General features: G+C 37.0%; 1 protein-coding gene across 1 annotated transcript in view; it reads left to right on the top strand.

Annotated features, from left to right (window-relative positions):
* The window catches only part of LOC102829695 (neuron navigator 3-like), a 301,006-nt gene that overhangs the window by 267,787 nt on the left and 16,822 nt on the right, over nt 1-16,397 (top strand). The window contains exon 10 of the mRNA XM_006876518.1: nt 15,631-15,739. Coding sequence (XP_006876580.1) covers nt 15,631-15,739 — 109 coding nt within the window. The remainder of the gene's footprint in view (nt 1-15,630; nt 15,740-16,397) is intronic.

Genomic DNA, 16,397 nt, shown 5'->3' on the forward strand with positions numbered 1-16,397 from the left:
CTGTTGTATATAGGGTCACTATGAGTCAGAACTGACTTCAAAGCACCTAACAACAGTCATTTTGAATAAACAAAGATCATGAGGATTAAGTGTATATACAAACATACAGTATAAGAACGAATGCATAATAATAGAATAACCCTATAAAAGGATAAGCCTGTCATAAACATAGCTCATGAATTTTTCCCATTTTAATGATTGCTTCTTTTTCTTTGATTGTTCATTACTTCCTTTTCTATATCTTTTTGCCACCAATCTCCTTCTTTCTTATTTTCTGTTGGTACATTCTGGCTATGAGAAATGACACATGCCTTTTATTTTGTTAAATTTATTGCTTAGCACTAGTTTAGACAGGCCATAAAACATTCTGTCAAATATAATATGAGATGTATAAAGAAAAATGTTCTAGGAATTGGACAAAATGAATTGTGTCCTTTATCCTGTGTTATTTATCTATTAAAATATCTCCTCAGATTTCTTCTATTTGAGGTGACTATGGTCTTGGAGTCTTATTTCGGTACTGTGGATTAATGCACTGGACTGTAAAGCCAGCAGTTCAAGCTCACCAGCTGCTCCTAAGAAACCCTATATAGTTTAAACCACCTTGATGGCACTAGTCAACAACAAAATGAATTAACTTTGCTCTAAAGAGTTTGTAAGAGCTTAATAGAACATCCGATGTGTATGTCATCACAAAAGATTGGTGAAAGTCTAATATGTAAAGAAATCAAGGAATAATTCAAGAAGACACAACTTCACTGAAAGCAATTTGAAACACTTCTACTTACCTTACTATTTTTATTAATTTCTTTCTTTGAAAGTGGCCAGTTTTCCTGAATTCATTGGAATCTTTGTATCTCACTTGTTTTATGTAACTCAGAATTTCACAGTTGAAAATGCTATTGATGTTGTCAAAGTCCTACTACGGATAATTGATGTGGGAATCTCAGTAGGGAGCAATTCATTGTTAGACTGCCCAAGTAAACTTCATGATACAGAGCTTTGTTGGAATTATTCATGACAAGGGTAGATCCAGGTTTGCGAATGTTTTTTAGCTGATAAAATTTGTGGAATCCTGTTTAAGAAAAAATAAACACAAATTAAACATACAAATTTTGTAGAGGTCCTTGGAAGATGGATATCCAGAAAAGGATGGGATCTGCAGCTTAAGCCCCATTTATCTCACTGTAAGCTGAGCTTGGTTTCCTGGTGTAATTTTGCCTGACTAGTATCCATTGCCCATCTGCTGATAATAGAATTTTGATTTTCTCTGGGGATCTGCAGCCCCATCCCTTTTTGTCATTGTGGTTCAAGTGAAATTGACCTAAACACAGCCAATCAGAACAGCCCATTCCCTTGACACCAGTGACTCTTTCAAGAGTGAACATGTGACTCAATGCATTTCAACTGGAACAGGTTAGAATCAATATCAGAACTTTTCCTGAGACTATTGTGAAAGAGAAGCTCTCTTTTTCCACTACATCTGAAGCTAATAAATAGAAAGTTTAGAGCTGCTGGAAGCTATCTTCATCCTCAATTGGAACAAATGGGAAAAATAGGATGGAGAGCAGGAGAAACTTACCCCAAATTCACTAGAGGACATTTCTGAACCCATGATCAAGCTGTGTGTGAAACTGTACATTCTCTACTCTCTGCACTTTTGATTTACATTGCTGTGGGAAAGAGAAGTCCCTTTTTGGTGCACAAACAGGTGTGAAAAATGTCCTTGCTTACATGACATGTAAAGATTTGAGATACTGTTGAAGAACAAAGATGAAGGATTCTTACTGGAGAGAAAATTTGTTAAGACTCTTAGCTTGCTTAAATTTTCAGTGTGCACTATTTCACATTCAGTTACAAAAATTATCTGTGACTAAATGGTTGTGATAGTTCAAAGTATAGTTAAGTTGTAGTTAGATGTGTATCAGAAACACTCAATAAAATGGCATACTGGGAAAAACTTAAATACCTTTACAAAGATTTGGAGATTTTTAGAAACCTTTAAGCACATCCCTCAATTCTCCTTTGTCATCATGCTCTTGTGGAGGACACCTAGTGGTATTTACCAGAGGTGATTACTTTTAGTAATTATCATAGTCAGGTGTAATATATAATTCAAGCTACAATAAGTAACTGAGCTTTTGGTTTCCAACCTATCATCTAAGATTTATTCGGTGCTTTCAGTAGTAAAAGATTAGCTGTTTGGGGGCAGCTTTTCGTGCTTTGACTTGGTTCACATTCATTTACACAAAGAAGTCTGGTGTCGGACGCTATTTCCTTTCTTTATATGGTAAGACATTCTCCCAAGTGTGAAGAGAGTTTACTCTCCCCTCTCCTTCACTCACGCATGATTTGACAAAATTTTAGATTATGTTTCCTCTATGTAGATTTACACTTGCCCCATACTTTTTTTTTTTTTTTTGCATAAGACTGTCTACCAACATTCATAACATTTGTTTTATGCACTTCTTAACCTTTATCTAGAATTTATATTCAACTGATAAATGGTAATTTATGTTTTACTGATTCAATATCAGTGAAGTTGGCATATTATTTGTAAAAGACTAGAATTAAAATAGAATAAGTTCAGAAAATAATTTTAGAAGTGAGACTTAGATTAATCAGAGGGACAAGCAGGAGGGTTGCATGTGTTTTTTTTTTTTGTTTTGTTTTACTCATCAGATTTTGTATTACGTAATAAATATCTGGCATTTAAGACCTTTGTAAATGATCATTTATATGGCCTTTTTTTTTCTTCTAAAATCTGTATAAGTATCAAGAAGATGAAACTCAGATCATTCAAATCAGGTTAGATCATTTACTTAAATAACCATTTTCTAATTATATAGGTTAAACTCCAAAACCAAATCCATGCTATTCATTGTATTTGGGCTCGCTGCTCCCCCATCCATGTTGGGATTCTCAGTTTAAGTCCTTGCATCTTTCTCAAATATGTGTATTAATGAACTCAAAATGCTCCTTTTATTAACATTATAGTTAGGTTTTGGCATATTTAGAGTGATCTAAATATTGAGTTCTAGTTGGACATTTATCTCCTTTGCAGTGAGGCATCCACCTCCATTTGTGTAACACACATTCATTTATATTTGTGAATATACGTAAGTATGTTTATATCCATGTGAGAGGTTTTTAAAAATTTCAGGTGAACTATCCATTAACTTTGAATTCAATTATCCCTGACCTTTTTAAAGTCTTCTTATATATGAGTACTTACCTAAAGCAAGCAAAGATGTTGTTGTTAAGTGCTGCCAAGTCGATTCCAACAACAACCCTGTTTAGAGTTTCCAAGGAGCAGCTGGTGAGCTTGAACCACTAACCTTGCAGTTCAAACGACTTTGCAGTCTCATGCATTAGCCCATAGTGCCACACCAGGCCTCCATAAAGCAAGCAAAGATAGCTGCATCTAAAAAGTAATAAATGGTTCTTGAATACTTCTGTTCAGAATAAGACAAAGGACTGATATATTTCCAATGGAAAAACTGCTGTAACTACAAGTTGACAATAATATCATCAAAGAGACAAACCACATCCTATGGTTTTTTGTTTTTTTTTTCTGTGACGGGACTTCTTAAAAATATATGCAGTCTGTGGAGGGGGTTGTAACCATGGCAATGAAAAGATATATGATAGAATGAATGTAAAACTAATGTTCTCCCATGTAAACTATCACATAATTCACAATAAAACATTAAAATATATATATATATGCAGTCTGTCTCTACAAGCCTTACTGGCTCCATTGAACTTGGCCCATCCCTACCTAGATTCAAAAGAATGGTATTAAATCAGCCTGGGGCCAATGTAATGTAAGTGGAAGCTGGTATGAGCAGAAGCTTTAAGAACTATTCTTTGGTATGCTTCCCTTGTTTCCAATGGCCATGACTGCACCATTTCTGACTGTTCAAAGCCATACTTGGAAGATGGTTTTGCATAGAGCCTCCAAAAGTTCACAAACTTGAAAACTGTGAAAACGTTCTATTCTGCACACAAGAGGTCACCATGAGTCAGAATCTATGTGATTACTGTTAACAACAGCAACTATGCTGTGGGTTAATGCACCAGACTGCAAAGCCGTTCGAACTGCAAGGTCGACGGTACAAGCTTACCAGCTGCTCCTTGGAAACCCTATATGGGGTGGCTATGGGTCAGAACCGACTCAATGGTATGTCGCAAAACAACAACAATAATAGCCTATAAACACTAGATACCAGTAAGACCCCCTTTTGTTAGTGTGACATCCCAAAATGCCTCTGTTGTTTTTAAGTGCCACTGAATCAGTTCTGACTCATAACAACTCTGTATAGGATTTTCAATGAGCAGCTAGTGGGTGAGAGCCACCAACCTTGCGATTAACAACCCAATGCTTATCACACAACATCACACCAGGACGCCAAATGTTTCTAGACATGCCAAATTCCCTTTAGGGAAAAAGTCACCCCAGTTGAAAGCCACTAGTCTTAGATTGAGCAATTCTGAAAGCATTGTACCAGTGTTTTCAGGGGCTAGAAATCCTTCCCTTACCTACTGAATCAGGACATAATCCAGCAATCTGTGTTCTAATATGCCTTCCATGGAGAATTAATGTATAACAATTGAGAACATTTGGTCTGAGCTGACTAATAACAAATTCCAATGTATAGGGAGAAGACTTAATTATTGCTTTCATTTGCTGATGTATAAGGTTATGGCTTTTGAGCTAGAGTGTTAGAGTTCCCTTTTTGAAAATTTGTGAGATTTTCGAGTGCACAACTGTATATTAATGTTACACGTGTCAAACAAATTGATGTCATAGTTTCTAAACATTTTACTACATCCACATAACCTAGTGATTCACTGCACTGCAATAATTTTAAATGAAGGGGGGAAAAAAAACTGTCCACAGAACTATTCTTAAAAATCCAATAGTCTTAGTCTTTTAAAAAATTACAATAAAATATTTTAAAAAATTACTTTACAAAACTGTAGTTTTAAAATTCACCATTAGTACCTTCATTTTACTTAAGACAATGCAATTTATGTTTGGATAATAAGTAATTTAGAATAATTATTTATACTTCACAGGTTCATAACAAATTTTGCCTCAAATAATTGCTGTGCTTGAGTAAATAATTTTGATTCCTTTTAGCTATCTGTAAAATGGATCTAGATAAGATCTGCCAGAGCTGGGAGATTTAGTGAAGAGCTAACTTTACCAAGTGATTATCTTATGTAAAGGCATGTTGCTTTTGTTCTAACTGCCATCCAGTTGGTTCTGACTGATGGGGACCTTGCATTGGGTTTCCAAGGAGCAGCTGGTGGGTTTGAGCCACTAACCCAGTGGTTAGCATTCCAGTGCTTACCCTATAGCATATTATAATATTAATGTATGTAATTAAGAATTCTATACTTCCCCAGAGGGAATTAGTAGAATGAAATGAAATTCAGAATTAATTTTACCATGTTGTTGTTGTTGTTATGTGCCGTGGAGTAAGTTCCGACTCATAGCGACCCTGTACAGGGTTTCTGAGGCTGTAAATCTTTACAGGAGGCAGAAAGTCTCATCTTTCTCCCGCGGAACAGCTAGTAGTTTTGAACTGCGGTTCGCAGCCGGATTCATAACCACTACACTATAATAGTTCTGAAACTGATAATAATTTATATATAATTTTGAATTGTATTTATTTCTCCATTTCCCCCTTTGTATTAAGGATTTTTTGTGAACATAAAATCCTCAAAAGTTGTTCTTCAACTTGTCTTTTAATGTCATTGGTGCATATGACCTATGGTGTTGTTAAGTGTCATTGTTGTTCTTAAGTGCCCATAGAGAGATCCTGTATAGGGATTCTGCGGAGCACCTAGTAGATTTGAATCACCAGCCTTGCAGCACAAACTGACCTTGAGGTCCACCGCATTATCCCACAGCACCACATCAGGACACCACTATCAGTTCCAACTCATAGCAACCCTGAGGGACAGTTGTTGGAATTGAACAATCTACATTGTGGTTAGCCATCCAGTGTTTATCCTACAGTACCACACCAGGACTCTATATGATCTATATCATACCTGATGTTTGTTTTCAAAAGTTTTCTTAAAATCTGAATTTCAAGATGGTAGTTTAGTGAAACTTATCTTATAGCTTTATTAAAGTATTATAAATAAAGCTGATTATGCTATGAAAGGTTTATGCAGTAGATTTAGAAAAATACTCATTATCAAAATAGGTATTGTGAATTTTGTGTTTTAAGTGACATCATTGTATTCTACATGCTTGGTCATAATCTCCCAATTGCATACTTTGAGTCTAAAGCATATTGAGGGGAAACCATTTTTTGCTGTTTTTTTAATGGAAAGAAGAAATAAATCTTGATTTTAGTTGTTGTATTAAGGTTTGTTAAATAGCTTCAGAATCAAAAACACCTAAATTTGTACCTTAAAAAAATGAGATACAGTGTTTCCCTTGAAAGTGTTATCTGTCAGTGGGTGGAGGGTGTCATGCTCTGTGTTTTAGATCCTTTGCACTCTTGAATTTGATTTGTGCTTTTGCATCACAAGTCCCAACATCCAGAAGGCAAATCTGCCTGCTTCAGCTGCCAGCAGCTATAGAGAATTAGTCTGTCGTTCTTGGCATCGGAGAATGTGTGTGAGTGTGAGAGTGTCTGTGCCCCTATCTGAGGTTGAGTGGCTGAGAGTGATTCCTGTGTACATAGGGTTAATAGTGTAGCATCTCATCCAGGCTTGGCTCTGAAACCTGTGGCATTCTAGGCTGGACAGCCGCTGCTTCAGAGCCTCTGTTTTAATTTAGCAGTATGTTTGCTGCCATGGCAGCCAGCAGCAGCCACTGCAGCAGCAAGAAAGAACCATAGATCTGAGAATGCAGGTGGAATACTAAAATGCAAGCGACTCGTGCAGGGCTGGGCTTCCGAGCTTAATTTCTGCTCTTATTGGACTCTGACACGGAGGCTGTACTTGCTACACGGTGTCAGCTCATCTGGAGTAAAGGGCTGCGGACCTAGATCACTCAAGGACTGGTTAGAGGAGATGTTTTAAAAGGCAAGAGCCATTCCTGGAGCTTCGTTCCCTTTCATTTCGGAACACAGAAGCAGTAAAGAGAAATGTGGACCCATCATCCTGCTAAGACATGTGATTGGATAAAAAAGGGAAAACATAGTTGGCTTCCTGTGTTACTTTTCAGCTGGAGCAGAATCTTTGGTGAACACTTTCTTACTTCAGATATATTGAAGCTAAATATTTGTAAGTACTGCTGATTAGTGAAATGATGTAGCAAGCTAAAGTGTGGGCCATTTTATGTACCATATCTACAGAACCTTATGAGAGCTTGGCCTTTTATTGAACTGCATGTTTTAATTAAAACCAGGGGGACTAGTTGAGATATCAGTTAAAATGACAATATAATGTCCAGTTGAAAAGCTGAAGCTACTAGAAGAGCTATGCAGCGCCCTGCTGAACTCTCTGTGTTTAAGTCCAAAGATGTAAGGAGAAAGGGAGCTTGCCTTCAGAAACAAAAGTCTTTAACCAATCTCACCCTCACCAGCGAAGGGGAGAGAAGACCCACTGTGCGCATTTCCAACTGGTTTGGAAATGCTGCAAAAGCCAGCCAGAGAGAATCTCACTATGAAGACAGGTGCTCCTCGCTGCCCAGATTTCTCTCCAGGTCTGCACAGTCCCTGTATCACACCAGTAGCCCCGGGGCTTGGACCCTCCTGCCTGCCGTAGGCAGTCAGTTGGGCGGAGAGGGCTCAGAGGAGTGGTCTGCAAGCAAAGGTGTAGAAGGTGAGAGCGATGAAGAGAGCAAGTCTGAAGATGAAACTGTGTCCTCCAAGCTAAGCAGCATTGGCAGAAGCTGGGCCCAGGAGGAGGGAGAAAGCTGTCTACGGGAAGGGACTGCTCATCTAGATGAGGATGTTATCCTTACAATGCTGGGCGACCTGGAGCAGGCCCTTTACCCTGACTTATTGGGTAAGTCAGGTTTGCTTCTCAAAGTATTTATGATATTTTAAGAAGTTGCACATTTACATTAGCCAAGTACCTTCCATTGTGCAGACTGATTTTTTTTTTTTTTAATCTTTTTAATTCTTAAGATTGTTATCTTTCTAAAACTAAATTCATTAGAGGAAGAGTTATAAAGTGTACTTGGAAAAAGTAAACTGCAGTGATTTCCTGTTGAGTTGATCGTCTTAAGGCCCTGTATATTTTAGATACCTATTAAAAAGGGTTAGCACTTTAAAACACCATGCAGGTTTTTTTCAAATTAGTCATGAATGGAGACTATTCAACTTTCTTCAAGGTGACTTCCCCATAAATATGGAATGAAAAATGAAGAGTTCTGCTGGTAAATTTTCTGTGTATTTGAGTTTTTTCTGTTTTGCTCGTGGTACTGAAATATGAGTAGATGGCCCTTGTTTATAATTCAGTGCCAAGCACATAGCATTCTAGTAACACTTTCAGAAATACAGATGTCTCTTCTGCCAGTATTACTCTTTTATGGGGCTGGCGGTGTATGTTATTTGACAAAAAATGTTTCTGAGTGTGAACATTGTAACTACTTAAGCTACTAAATATATAACTGTCATCTGTTTTCATGCTTTACACACTAGGCCTTTTTGATAACATGAGTGGCAGTAATAACTTCTGATATAATCTTTAATTAACAAGGTTTGAAGATGTTGGAAGTTAGTAACTTTATAATAACTCTTGAAATGTTAGCTTTACCACCTGTCCAAGTAGATGAAATTAATAGATTATATTTCTAAATAGTAAGGGATATTTACATCACAAGGTCCCTTTTCCAAAAATCCATAATGATTGAGCCATTGACAGCATTGTATTTTATGTCACCGTATATTTTAATTAAAAACTCCATAGGGTTCCATAAATTCAAAAGACTTAAACCAAGCCAGGGATCTCTTTGTTGTTTCTCCATACAGCATATGCTAAATACACATTTATTTTTATTCTTTATGTAGACTCCTGTTATATAGTGTTTTATGAGATTGTCTAGAATGCTTTAGTGAATCAGCTTTAGAAAAAGGAAGCTTAGAGAGATAGCAGAGGCAGATATTGCTCAATGTTTTATATCAGTTGGCTTTACAAGTGTAATGTTTCCACAGTTGTTGGAATAATGACTCTAACTCCGAATGTACTAGGTGCTCAGCCACTGAAGATTTACTTCTTCACCATTGTGTGATTCCTGTGATTAACTGCCTTTCATAAAGAGCTGTATGCAGTACAAAGGCAAGAGAGGGAATGTTATTCCTAATGAATCTTTTTCCTTCTTTCTTTTTGGTCCTCTGGAACTATAGAATCAAACGATATTCACCTTTTCCCTTTAAAATTGTGGGGTTAATTTTGTTCCAAATATCTCTTAAATAAACGTTTTAAAAGCTATGCCCAGAGCGCAATCCCCTGACAGTAGCTGTTGGTTGCTCTGTTAAATTATAGCATGCTGTGGGTGGGCGTAGATATGACACATGCCTTTTTGTGCATAAGTAACTTCAGCGTTACTGTCAGAGGGTAGTCTCTCAATAGAAACTGCTATTCATGGTTTTTAAACTTAGTATCTGCTTTTGTCTTCTATTTAAGAGGATTTTTTTCCCCTCTAAGTCAGAATTTAAAATGTAAATAAGGAAGTAAGGGATGAGTTTATTTAAATATCTATGATATTAATAGCCGTAGCTCAGAATAATGAAGCATAACAACACAATTCCCTAAACAATAATGCATGTTAAGTTTGGGAAGATATCCAAGCCCATCATGCACAGGAATATCAATATCCCTGCCACGTGCTGGACTAGATTCTACTTCTCAAAATGGCCTCTTCCAAGTTAGTTTTCAGGCAGGTTTCTTTGAGTTTAACTCTTTACCCTGGAATTCTTTAATAATTCAGACATACTAGGATTCTACTATAATTATATTTAAGAGTATTTAAAAGCTGTCAGCTGTAGTTTTGTTATCGTTTCCCCAAAGCATCTGGATGACATATTTTATCAAAAACAAAGTTGTGATCATTCACAAAACTAGAGTTATTTTTCAGAACAAATCAGGCAGCTCTATTATAGATGGTGGTGATGGTTGTGTGCCAAGGAATCAGTTCTGACTCATACCAACCATGTATATGATTTCAGAGGCTGTAAATCTTTACTGGAGCAGAAAGTCTCATCTTTCTCCCATGGAACAGCTGGTAGTTTCAAACTGCTGACCTTGACATTAGCAGCCTAACTTGTAATCACTACACATTACCAGATCACCTTCTATTGTAGATAATACCTTTTAATTTGAATGGTGTAGAGTACACAATTCCTGGTGAATCAAGTTCATTCATATGTAACTTCATTTCATACTGAAACATGACAGTGCTGGAATTGTGTAATGTGTAATGTTAACTACATTAATCAAGGCCTAAAATATAGGAGCAAGACCATACATATCAATCTGTATATCTGTCACTAAGTAATGACGTAGAAAACTAAAGAGTGTTATTCTGTGCTCTACCCATAGAAAAGATCAGGCAGACAGTGATAAAGCAGTTTGTAGTATTTTAAAAACTCAAGTGAATTTCAGTATATACCACTCTGACAAATGTGTGGAAACTGTCCTATTGTATCTCACACATAGAAATTCTTCTACAGGAATAATAATGGACTGAAATTATACAAGTGAGAGAAGATACATTTTTGTTATTAAATAGCATTTTCAAATGTAATCTTATGCTAACTTCTATTTGTGCTTTTATATGTACCTTTCAATTATATGTGTGTGTTTTTTTCCAAAACAAACAAATGAAAATGAATCATTTGAATACAAATCTATTTTATCTTCAAACTCTGAAATATTTGGGGTCTTTGTACAGTTTTGCCTTACCTTTCATGGTTCATTGAAAACATTAAGTGTAATAAATTTTGAGTTGACTATCACTGTGACATAGATGAAACATGAAATATGTTTTGCTCAATGAGTTTTTTTTTTAAGTTTTTATTGTAAATTGAGTGATAGTTTACATGGAAGAACATCGGTTTTACATTCATCATTTCATTGCAATGATTACAGTCTCCCCCATGCATCATCATTCAATATATTTTTGCTTCTATTCCCTCTGTTGTTTGGTTTTTTGGAGGGTGTGGGGCTGGGGGAGAGGATGTACTTAATTACTCAGGAATATATAATAATTTAAACAACCAAAGGGTACATTGTGCAAGCCTGGCTTCTGGCCACCATTACCTGGTTGCCAGCACACAGGCTTTTCGAATATATTTTGATTTTTAATGGTTTTATTGGGAATTTTGTGATCATCTACATGGGAGAACATTAGTTTTACATTCATCCTATTGCATATTGTTTCACTGCCATGGTTACAATCCCCTCCATACATCATCAACCAACCAAAGTGTACACCCTGCAAGCAAGCCCCCGGTCGTCAGCACACAGCCCCTTTCCCTCTCTAGGTCTAGAGTCCCCACCCGCTCCATCTTCCATGTCATCATCTCTGCCTCCATCTCTGGCATCACTCTTTTTCTGGGTAGGGTCCAATTCCACTCTTCTCCATTGATGGTCCCAGGGACGGCAAAGTCAATCACTTCCCTCCTTTTGCTACAAAACGTCTACCTTTACATTTCCAACACTCACAGTCAGTCCTGATAACAATTATTCACTATTGTACCACAAGAGACCTACCCCATCTCCTTTCATCAGCCCCGCCCAGACACATTGGATACTACTCAATGGAGATTCTACCTTCCTCCACGCCCCCTGGATCTAGGCTCCCTCTTGAAAGCTTGTAAGCCAGTCACTTCTTACCTTTGAAGCCCCCCCCATTTTAGGTAGCAAATGTCCAAGTTGCCCATCCCTGTCTACTCTGTGTATGGAGGGGGTGGGAATGATCCTCGCTGAAAAGATTTGTTTCATCTTATGAGCTACTGCATCCATAGTTGTAGGTCAAGTTCATCAAATTGTATCAGATTACTCTTTGTTTCCTCTTTTTTCTTCTTCTAGTTAAGCTCTGATCATCCAGTCATCGGATCCAGGTCAAGTGGGTATTATCTATAAGTGTGGGTGTTCTTATGCATACGCTCTCTCTTCTTATCAGATGGACACTTCACTCTCCACTCTAGTCCTCTGTGGCTATGTTAGTTAGTTAGTTAGTATGTTAGTTAGTTAGCTAGCTAGTTAGTTAGTTAGTTAGTTAGTTAGTTAGTTAGTTAGTGAAACCAAATGTCTGTACTTAACAAGTTCTTAAAGTTAATGTAAAGGAAAGATACTGAAAATTAATACCATTAATATTATTCCAGTTAGCAAGTGTTTGAGATATAGCTTGAGTACAACTTGAAAACTTTCAAGAAAAATGTATATTCTAAAGATAGGGAAAATGTATATTCTAAAGACTTGTATAAGCTCAATGACTTGTGTCTGCACCATCCCTAAAAAAACGGAAGATCTTCTAAATACTCTCCTCTCAATGGCTTCTAGCTATCTTTTAGAATTGAAGGCTGGAGTCCTGGTGTGGCTCTGTGGGTTAATGAGCCAGACTGCAAAGCCATTTGAGCTGCAAGGTCGGCAGTTCAAGCTCACCAGTCACTCCTCGGAAACCCTATACAGGGTCACTATGGGTCGGAACCTACTCGACAGCACTTAACAACAACAACAACAACTCTGATAGTAGTGGTTAGGAATTGGACTGCTAACCTCAAGGTCAGCAGTTTGAAACTACCAGCAGTTTGAAATACCATATGTATTCGTATGAAATGAATATGATTGTAATCATTGCAATGATTACAATTGCCTGCATGCTTCATCATTGAACAGTGTTTGCTTCTATTCCTTCTGGGTTTTTTTGTTTGTTTATTTGTTTTTGGATGTGCACCAGAACACTCAGGAATATACAATCATTCAAACATACAAACAGCCAAATGGCACACCCTGCAAGCCTGAACCCAGGCCGCCAGCATACATCCCCTCTCCTTCCATCAGTCTAGAGTCCTCAGCTGCTCTGTCTCTCCATGTCATTATCTCCGCCTCCATCTCTGGCATCACCACTTCTCTGGGTAGGGTCCCACACTCCACTCCTGCTCTTCTCCCTTGATGGTCCTGGGGTCCTCCGCTCCAGGGCTGTAAGAATGACTACTCAGCCTCTCTTTTCATTTAATGATACTCATTTCCTACCGTTTAAGAGTTTCCCTACAAAACTGACCCTTATCTTCATAGTTCTATCAAATTATTTAGGAGTGAATGGTAGGTTTCTTTCTAGTAATTTGTCTAATATTTATAATTTCTTATACTTTTATACATGAGGAAAAAGATGAGCAGAACGTCAAGAATGAAGACTGTTAGAATCTCAAGGGTTTTTAATAGACTTAAAAGACTATAAAAAATAGGGGTTGACATCATGCAAAATATTTATGCCATGTGCATGAAAGCAAACAATGTATTGTTCTATTTCTTAAAAATATATTTAAGAGATTTTATAGTATTATAAGATTATCATTAAGTATATATTAATTGTTCAAATAGTTTGAAAGTTAATAGGAAGGAGCTGAAACACTGGCAGCTGAATGGTGGTGGTTTTGATGATCATCGATGACAAGGAATGAGTAAACAAAGTAAAAATGTTTGCCTGAAGAAGACCATAAAGGCATTAGTGGTCATCATCTTCTGCTATTTGAGTGGCTACCATATAAGCACTGGACTGCTAACTACAAGGTCAGCAGTTTAAACGCACCAGCCACTCCTTGGCAACCCTATACAGGGCTGCTATCAGCCAGACGGACTCAATGGCACTTAATAACAACAACAACCACAGTAAAGATGGTTCAGTTGGTGGTTCATTTTGTTTCACAGGACACAGTAGGGCTGCTGAGTGGAAGTCAAAAGGAGGCAAAGTACTCCTGAGAAGTATTTTCACGGTTATATCTGTTTATTATTAGGAAGATCCATCTCAGTCTAGAGAGGGGTAGGTCTTTCTCACTTTGGATGCTTTTATACACAGTTATCACCCAACTTAGATGTCAGTGGCTGAGTGGTAAGACAACACAATCTCCTAAATCCTCACCAATGCTATGATTTTAAATGTTAAATGAGCATATTTGTTATCTATATATTAAAAATCTAGAATGAATGTAAAGGAAGAAAATCAACCAGCTGTATATTTACCTATATTCTTACAACAAGTGATAAATATATAGATTGATTTGTGTATATGGCTATTTTCAGAGTATAATTAAATTTATGTTGGTTTGTTTCTCTTTTCACTTTTCCTTACATCTCAATTTCTTTTCCTTCTGTACCATTTTACCCTCTCCTTTCTTATCCTTCCTTCTTCTTGATCCATCTAATCCCATTTATCTCTTCTTTTTCCTCTTTTTCATTATTGAAATCTGCCATGATTAAGCAGAATGAGAATTGCGCTTCTGCCACTCTCCTGCCATATTCTTTGTATGATCCAGAATCATCAGCTTTCCCTGACCACTGATACAGAAACTGTTACCCAGCCAAGAATAAACTCATTCAGTAGCATTTCTGTTCCGTAATGATAGGTGGTGGCTCTGTAAGGCCGCAGTTGGTAATGCTGTTTGTTTCATGGCCACTAGACATATTGTAGCTGTATATGTCTAAGACTTTACTTGAACTCTAGTGCCATAGAATGAAATAAGGAGTACTGGTGGCACTGTAAGATAAGCATTGGACTGTTAACTGAAAGGTCTAATTTCAGATCCACCGCTGCTCCATGGGAGAAAGAGAAAGCTTCCCATAAATTTTGCAGTCTCAGAAACCCTATATAGGATAATTATGCATTAGAATTGAGTCAGTGGGTGTGAGTTTGGCTTGTTTTTGGTGTACAGAATGAAATAATTTAAAAATCAAGGCACTGGTGGTTGTAAATCTTAATCCTTGAGTGTTATAAAATACTACTTCTTGTTGTTGTTAAGTGCCGTGGAGTCGGTTCCGACTCATAGTGACCCTGTACAGGGTTTCTGAAGCTGTAAATCTTTACGGGAGCAGAAAGCCTCGTCTTTCTCCCGCGGAACCGATAGTAGTTTTGAACTGCTGACTTTGCAGTTGGCAGCCCGACTCGTAACCATTACTCTACCAGAGCTCCTTAAAATACTACTTAGTAGTTATTAATTCTATTTTCAAAATGGCCTTCTATTAGTCCCTAGAGCCCAAATGTATGGTTGCTACATAAGACAAGTTTACCACAACTGTTTTGAATATACTTAGAAAGAGATAATTATTGAAAGATTTTGAATTCAAATCATTTCAGATTTTTAAATTCAGTTCAATAACATGGAGCAGTCTACCGTCTGTTTCCAAGTAACTCTCTTAATTATGCAGCTGTGGAGAAGGTCATAAACCTGAAAACTGTTCATGCAATCATCCCTTCAAAATTATTGCCAGTCATATTATATGGGGTTCTTTCAAATTTACTTCTAAAGAAGAAGAATTATAATTTTCCGATGATAATAGTTACTTGGAATTTGCCTCCCTCTGTTTTCACTTTTAAGAAGAGGAATTTTATTGGGGATTTTAGGGTTTTACGTAAACAATTATTCTCAGGAGAGTAAATGGCATAATATTTACTACTATATAAATGTACATGTATTCACTGTGCTTTTCTAGGTGAGGACCCTGAAACAAGAAGAATGAGAACAGTTAAAAACATTGCAGATTTGAGGCAGAATTTAGAGGAGACTATGTCCAGTCTTCGTGGGACCCAGATAAGCCACAGGTTGTTCTTAATTACATATATCTTTGAGTCAATATTGTTTAAAAAAAACAGTCAAGAGTTTAATGTCTATTAATGACAGAAAAGGAATTTAATAATTAAGTTTCACCATGTTGTATTTGCACTTAAATTTTACCTGGCATACAGCTGGTGAAATTTCTAAAGAATTTTTTTTTGTCTTATCCATCTCTTCTTTGTATGATTTCACATTCAAGCTGAATTAGGTGCTGCAACTATGACAGTAGGATGCAGTTTTATGATGTGAAATACAATTTTCTGTCCCCCTTGGAGAACTTGGCATTGGCAGAGGTCACAGTTGAAATGCTTCTGGTATGGGTGGTAGGGACATTTTCAAATGTAATTGTTACTAATTGCCCAAAGAGCTGTGGTAAGGTCACAGGGGGTATGTTTCATGGGTTTGCTGAGAATAAAATAACATTGTTTTATCTGAATTTAATAATAGCTTACCTTTTAAAAACATAAACCAACAACGTAAACAACAAAGAGAATGACTGCCCCTCCCGACATTGTGGAGGTGATTGGCATATCAAATTAAGCATATAATTTGGCTTTTAAGAGAATGACATGCTTCTAAGAAATGACTCTCAACTGTAGCCTTTCTTGTCTTTATGCATTCTTGGTCATGCCCCCTGGTAAAGCA

The sequence above is a fragment of the Chrysochloris asiatica genome, unplaced genomic scaffold, assembly GCF_000296735.1.
Source record: "Chrysochloris asiatica unplaced genomic scaffold, ChrAsi1.0 scaffold00387, whole genome shotgun sequence".
In the NCBI taxonomy this organism is placed as follows: domain Eukaryota; kingdom Metazoa; phylum Chordata; class Mammalia; order Afrosoricida; family Chrysochloridae; genus Chrysochloris; species Chrysochloris asiatica.